The sequence below is a fragment of the Schistosoma mansoni genome, assembly GCF_000237925.1.
Source record: "Schistosoma mansoni, WGS project CABG00000000 data, supercontig 0129, strain Puerto Rico, whole genome shotgun sequence".
Lineage (NCBI taxonomy): Eukaryota > Metazoa > Platyhelminthes > Trematoda > Strigeidida > Schistosomatidae > Schistosoma > Schistosoma mansoni.
Window position 1 is genome coordinate 660,450 of NW_017386036.1, and position 7,800 is coordinate 668,249.

A 7,800-nucleotide genomic window follows, 5' to 3' on the forward strand; every position below is an offset into this window, starting at 1 on the left:
ATTGACTTCATTATTGTTGACTTTCAAAAAGCTTCTTACCTCTTTTAAACTAAACCGTCTTTACATTTATACTGGAAAACAGTGTTCCATTAATGAAAAAGCCCAAATTACCCATAACAAATCAGTGACCAATCTTCATCTGTGAAAATCCTTGTCCTTTATTTGGTCTATATTTATTAAAGGGAGGAATCGAGTGAAACTCAATTTAAGTCATTTATTTCCTTCAGTTGGTTTCTTTTACAAATTTTAATAAAGCCAAAACAACAAGTGAATTCATCCTATTTCATGGTTTCTCATCAGCTGCTTACAACCGTATTAGTACTGAAGTGTAGCATTGAGGTATGACGTAATATAGAGTAAAAGACATAAGTAACGGAAAGAGTTGGAATAATAAAGATTATCAGTGATAACCATACATAAGTAGAAACGTGAGTATAATTTCATTTGAAGATCGAATTAGAAAACACATAAGATAAGGGAGTAACTATTCAGAGTCCGCAGACTGATAAGATGGATTGTGTGATAATTTTACAAAATTTGAAGAGGTACATAAGTTTCAGATCACGAGAAGATAGAGTAATTGGATAACGATTGTCTTAAATTTGAAATTCATAAGATAGTTTACGGTATAACGAATAAGTCTTAGTGTTTTGATAAGTTTCGAAAATCGGGTGTGTGAAAAGAATGAATGAAAGGATGATTTTAGCGTACATGAAATAGCAATTATTTTTGCAAAGATTGCATAACGAAATAAACATAATAATAATAATAATAATAATAATAATAATAATTTCAGGTGATTTTATTCAAAATCGTGAATTTACCAAGTGAATGATAAAATTGACTACTGTCTCTTTCTGAACACTGAAGTGAGATTTGGTGGTTTTTAACTGCTACTGCTTCGGCAAACCCAAGAGAAGCTGTGTTATTTTTTCTGCTTCTAATTTCAGGAAATTGAAGAATGTCAATTGTATTCCCGGCATCAATTAAATGTCGAACTACTGAACTTTTTAGAGCGATTGCTCCTCTCAGTCTAAAATTCTTTGATACGTGTTTGGACATGCGATGTTATACTTTAGTACAAATACAGTTGTAATCAGCTAATAATAAACTACGAACTAAAATGAATTCAGAATAGTCCACCTCAGGGGTTATTTATTCACTACATTGAAAACCAGTTTCTAACTGAATTTACTATCGACTGATTTGAGAAAGGATCCATTTTTACACAGACCTTTTCTCATGAGCCCAAGTTTTTCTAGTCTTTGCTTGAAGTAAAGTTACGACCACAGTGGAAACATTATCACATATACTAAGCGGGATAGTTAAGATTTTACTTCGATGGTTATGGTTAGTTGTAAATAAACAATGGTCTGTTTCTCTAAGATAACTCTAGAAGTAGAGTCTATACTGTGTTTTGTTCCTCACACAGGGCTTGTTATCCCTGGACATTTATAATTTTTCTTGTGAATACATCTAGAGCTCATTTGATTTTGGAAGATTTATCTAACAATAACGGTGTTACACGAATTTAACTATGAAAAACACATTATCATTATGATTCTTACATTGGTGCATTTGTATCTACACAGAATCGTGCACGTAAACCTCCTACACGAAAACCGACTTTGGATCGTTGCTTAGATGTTCCAAATAAACAATCATTTAATACTTTTAGTACCTCAAGTATACTTCATCCAGATGATAATTCCAAAATACTCGATGGTCTGACGGAATTTTTCAATCCAAACAGTTAATTGATGTACAGGTAATTTATTTTTGACTGGTGATAATATGTAGATTATTTAAATCTAGAAAGACTTCCTATCTATTTGAATTTCATTGGTATGAAGTCCTTCCCAGCTTTAACATCACTGAAAGCATAACCAGTCATTGTTCCTAGCCTGAATTAATGATTGTCTGAAAAGTTTTCTATGTTAATCTTTGTTATCACTTTCCTGCATTGTCTTTATACTTAGGTTGGTAGATGCTGTAGAACATAACGAATAAACTTCTTAGATAAGAAGCCGATCTAACTGGTTCTACATTGAATTGGTAAAACAGTAACTTACCACAAAAGTACATTAGTTTGAAGATTTTATAGGTTGTTCGCAGGATGGCAGAGGAAAATATTCTACTTAGTCATCCAACAAAATACTTACTAAGATCATGGTTGTGTATCTCACCATTGAACTACAGGTTTTGCACGTTTCTCCTATGTTATCAGTTGACTAACTTTGGATATTTTCAATGCTCCTCTGTTGAAGTCTCAACGGATATACGTTCTCGATAACATGTAATTTCTTTAGATTGAACGCACTCCATTAGGTATCTTCTAAAATTCTCATTTTCTTGGCCAGGTAAGAAAGGGATCCACTTTTTCTCTCTACTTGATGAAAGCTGGCGTCAGTTCATAACAATCGCTTTTTCTGTGAGATGCACCTTATGGTTGGATATGAAGAAGTGGAAGTTCGAAGTTAATTTGTCTGCTAATGCAAACTTCATAGATATTTAAGCTATAATCGAATAACTGGTATATTTTATTAAATTTTATCATTAACACATTGCGAACAAAAGTCTACAGAAATACCTCGTGCCAAATATTTGACTCCTAGAGCGATGTACTTTCCAACTAATCACATATATACCTAGGTCCACTACGTCGGAATTCTAACACCTATTTATGATGCGAGGTAAAATGACCAAATAAGTAATATATTGAATAAGCTTATTTTAAGTGAATCTCAATGGCGAATTAAATCCGAATAGAACACAGAAGTACAATTGAAGGAAGAGTGTGGAATATTCTCAATCAATCCTGAGGCATACAAATAAAACTGAAGATAGAATCAATGAATTTTGATAGCGCTTAAGTCCAGAACGTGTGTTTTATTACACCTGATACTAGTTAGCTGGATGTAATTTCATCCCACTGCCAGCCATATTCTATTTCATATAAACTTGTGATATAATGACTATCCTCACAGTATGGAAATATGCTAAATCTGACCTAAATTCAGTCAAAATATCATGAACGGGATATTCCAAAGCACTGCAAATCAGATTACAAACTGGAGACTTACAATTGATAGGCATTTAAAAGTATGTTTAGGGATGAGTGCGACGGTGCTACTACAATTCTAATGTTGAAGTGAATAACATAACTCTAGTGTTTTCAAATGTCAGCGATCAATTAATAATACTCTTAAGTTAGTCTGGTATTTGTCTGTTTGTATAGAAATATACTATAGTTGGGATTTAACTGGTAATCCGTGTAGTGCGATACATTGTAAATCATTAGGGATAATTAATTAGGTTTTGTTTATTCACACAGTCAAAACCATGTTACTGAGAGTTCTAAGTAATATATTTTCCTCTGAAATGTTCATTTAGAGTTGAGTTAATTTGTAAACCAACTAACAGCTTTGTGAACAGAAAGGGAGTGATTATTTTATTTCCACATTTTTATATGTCACTTGTCGACATCACTGAGTACAGTGAACAAATAAATGACATTTTTGTAATAAGACGAAGCAAGACAAACTTTAAGTTTTTTATACAACCACTTCAAAAACCATCATCCACCAAATTCTAGAGACAAATATAGGCCCAAATTATCTGCATCTTATCTGTCAATCACGTTGGGACTGAAAGCAACTATCAAAAGATATAAAGACTTTACTTTAATTCACTTAGCATCTAAGAGTTAGGTCGGTCTATATCTAGTAAAAACTCAAGCTATATGTCGCCACAATTGATCAGTGGACCAAATAGTGTCAGTGAAAGCTTTCTAAGTTGCATGGATTGACTTTTAATTTCAGTGAATTGGACCAGGTGTAAAAAGGCGAATTACACATATCCTATTCGAGGTATAAAATGATGTGAAACAAGTATATGCATTTTTAACTAACCACTTTATTTTATAAATTAAAGTTATTGAAGTAACCCATTGTGTCATTGGATAAAATGCGATTGTGTAATAATCAGGGCTTAGAGAAGAATAGGAGAATGAAAATAATTTATGGGTCACAATTATGGGAGATAATTGTTCACTTGATAGATATGAAGAGAAACAAAAAACATAAAGGTCATAATAATAACTGAATAGTAAACATAAAAATTGTTGAAGAATAAGAATTTAGTGGCCTTATATCTGACTCCAGGTCGATCGTATGAGTGATTGTTATTGAAATATACATATCGTCGATCCTCGTATAAAATAATCGACTCAAATAGCGTTACTGAATCACGGAGTTAAGTGTCAAATACGAGAATGAATTTCAAGTACTTATATTTTGTACACTCATCTATCTGGACAAACAATCAGAGGGACGAAGAGAAGAAAGCGAAGTGAAGAGAGCGAAACGAAATAACGCGCACTGGAGAAGGCGTGCGAGCCAACTTAATTTAATCAAGCGTGAATCAATATTTATAGTCACACAAAAATAAGCTACAGACATGTAATGAATAAGATAAGTAATTAGCATACATACGCTCATACAAAGAGTCAAAATTGATAAGTGAATGATTGACAAGGTCAAAATGTGATTTAAGAAGAATGAATAGATTTGTTTGTCCGGAAGGTAGAATTAGCTATGTGGGATTAACATAGCAACCGACACTACAATAATAACTGGTTACGGTTTAAAATTAGGAAACAATAATCAATAAACAAGACTAAAACGCACTGTAGAAGGGAGTTAGATCCAAGCGAAGATGACAGGTTAGACGTATCGTTTCTGCACACAGTGTTCGGGCTGGCATTAATGGATCACCAACACCTCAGCCGTGCATAAGTTTTTGATTCGACCTGCCTTCTGTCCAGTTCCTTTGATTGTTTAGATTATTTTGAAGGAAGACTCCTCTGCAGTGACTTGTCCAGAGTTGGTCAGGTGTTCCTGTTTTGAACTGTTGATTGTTCTGAATTCTCCTTTTAAAAATCACACCGTGTAAAGTTCTGAGATGCGTTTGGAAAGTGATCGCTCCGTACGACAAATGTGACCAGCTCCACAGGAGCAAGTAAATTTATAGATGCACATCGATGTGACCCAAAGCGAAAGTTTATCCTTAACACATCCGTGAATAGTAGGCCAGTTTTAAAAGACAATTCTAAGCTTAACTGAATAAAAGGTTTTATCAAGAGATTTTGAAATCCGTTTACTTCATAATTTCGGCGGCCGCATCTCCATTAAATATGATATTCGTAAAAAATGTTTCTTAAACTGTCAGTGCGTTTTTAGGATGTGGTAGTTGTGTTAAGTCCCCATCGATAAATCCAGGTGGATAATCATTTCTGATGAGTATCTGTCGAGGTTGAAGTAGTTCATCATCTATTGTTTCATTAGAACATATTCGCCTAGTTCTCGAAGATTAAGAGTGAATTAATTCACTTTTTCTACTCAATGGGACTCAACTGTAGAAACTTGTATACTGACCATTCCAGTTCGGTTTTTTATATATAGATCTGTAAAGATCCATCTAATCTTTTCAACAAGACATCAAGAAAATGGAATTCCTCGTTCGCCTTTCCTTTCAATGTGAATAGAATTGAGTGATGACAATTGTTGAATCGATTCAAAATTTCATTGAGGTCGATATCTTCTTCACAAATAATGAAAGTATCATCCTTATATCCTTTATATAAATGAAATATCCCAATTATTGGTCGAAGTGCCGTATTTTCCAGATTGGCCATGAAACAATCAGCCATAAAGGGGCTTAGTGGTGAACGCATTGCAACTACATCAGTTTGTCTACAGAAATCATTATTAAATCTGAATTGCACATTTAGAGTACATCGTAGAATTAGCTCTGCTAGATAATATTTTGGGATAAAAATATCAAACTTGTTATTTTCAATATAGTCGCGTAAAAAACATATAGCTTCTGTGAATGGAACATTTGCAGAGAGAGAAGTGACATTCAACGAGATCACTTTTCTATCATTCACATCGATATTTCTAATTGAGTCAACAAAATCAAATAAATCAAGAGAGTTGTGCTTGTTGACGTGATTTCTGACGGGTTGTAAAGTTTAAACTAACCATTTATCCATCAAATGATATGGTGAGTAATTCATGTCAATTATAGGAAGTAGGGGGACATTCTTTTAATGAACTTTTGGTGGTCCGTATAGTCTCGATATAGCGAGACCCGGTGGTCTTAGATGTTCATCGAGGTCACAACTGATAACAAACTCATCGCTCCTAGGATTTTAGTTAACATCTGTTCAGTTTTCTCAGTCTTATCTTCTGAATGGTTTCTCTAGAGAATTCGACAGCGTCCGATAATATTGAGGATAGTTTGGTGACATAGCCATGACGATCCATAAGGAAAATTTCCTCACCCTTATCTGTGCGACAGCACTAAATCCTGATTTATCAGAAGGTCAAATAATCGAGATTTATGTTCTTTTGTGAGTAATCGTCGTTGTAGCTATTGTGTCTACATATTAATCACAACAGTCTACAATAACTGTAAATACGGATGTACAGCTTAAGTTAATGGTTTCATCAAAAAAACTTTTCTTCGTTTAATGCTCTTTAGTTTTATTCAATAAAACTTACATTTGCACTCAGCAGTCAATCAAATAACTTTCTAAATTCAGGTAACCAGATGAGGTAAGTTGCGAAGCTTTTTGTGTATGGAGTACACGTGAGTAGCTTTGCAATCGTATGTATATTAACTATATTTGGTTAAAAATATATAAATATGTTTCTTATTAGTAAAAACTTTTTTATTAATTTCTTGGACAACTTCTGACGTTTATCACTTTTTTCTATCAGACTGGATGCTCCGACAACTACTTTTGTGTCCAACCCTTCTCATAATGAACTGTGAACTCCGATGACACGGAAGATCTTATTTTCTTGAATATATCTAATTAGTTATATAACAAAGCAACACAGCATTACCAGCTGCTTGACCACTTGATTAAAACTTGTAAAGTAACACAATACATTTGCTTGTGCATCTATTCTCATAGAATAAACAAAAATATTCAATATCCCAGTAGTATTAAACCATTCTGTTTTTTCTCAAATATTCTTATTAGACTCATAATCTTGCCCCCCCCTGCCTGTTTTCGTTTCGACATTTCACATGGTGCCAGATTAAACTGTTTTAAACACTGACGTTGTGATTAAACTCATTTGTAAAGTGTTTTGTTACTTTAATCATCACCTCTAAATAGATATCTAATTAGTAGGAGTGAGTGATTGGAATAGTACCCTCATCTATTGTTCTCTTATGCAGTTGTTTTTACTGATACTAGAGAAATAAAAATGATCCGGTATAATCTATCTATATATTCATAGTGTTAATGAACAGACTATGCATCTCTTCAGACATTTCATGTAGATAAGTCTGATACTCACGTTTTACCAACATCTCACCAACAAGGCAGCTTGGAATTCCAGACTTCTATTCAGGCCAAATTGAGCAGAATATTGAGCCTCTGGTCAGTTTCTGCACTGATCCATCTTCACAACTTGTCTTATTGAGAGCAAATTATAACCAAGTTTCGAATGGTATAGACCGCCGGTTTCCATTCGATGAAGGGATAATATATCCGAAGATACTAGTATTTGTCAGTAATTTGAATATTATAATCTTTTAAAACTACATTGATTAGACACAAATCGGTAATCTCTCCTACATAGTCATGCTTCTAAATCATATCCTATATGTTCATATCCTCCATCCATAAAAGCTGTAGGAATTAGTTGTTATATATATTTTTTAATTGAAATGTTTGAAATGGTTTGTATGCCGATCCCGACGGCCCAGTGATTAACCACT

At 33.6% G+C, this 7,800-nt stretch overlaps 1 protein-coding gene across 1 annotated transcript; it reads left to right on the forward strand.

Annotated features, from left to right (window-relative positions):
* Positions 1 to 1,592: 1,592 nt before the first annotated feature.
* Positions 1,593 to 1,757, forward strand: Smp_187290 (hypothetical protein; the record flags this gene model as incomplete). Its single annotated transcript, XM_018792758.1, has 1 exon — positions 1,593 to 1,757. A coding segment is annotated over one exon (165 nt), but the record flags the coding sequence as incomplete, so codon positions are not given.
* Between the last annotated feature and the right edge of the window lie 6,043 nt (positions 1,758 to 7,800).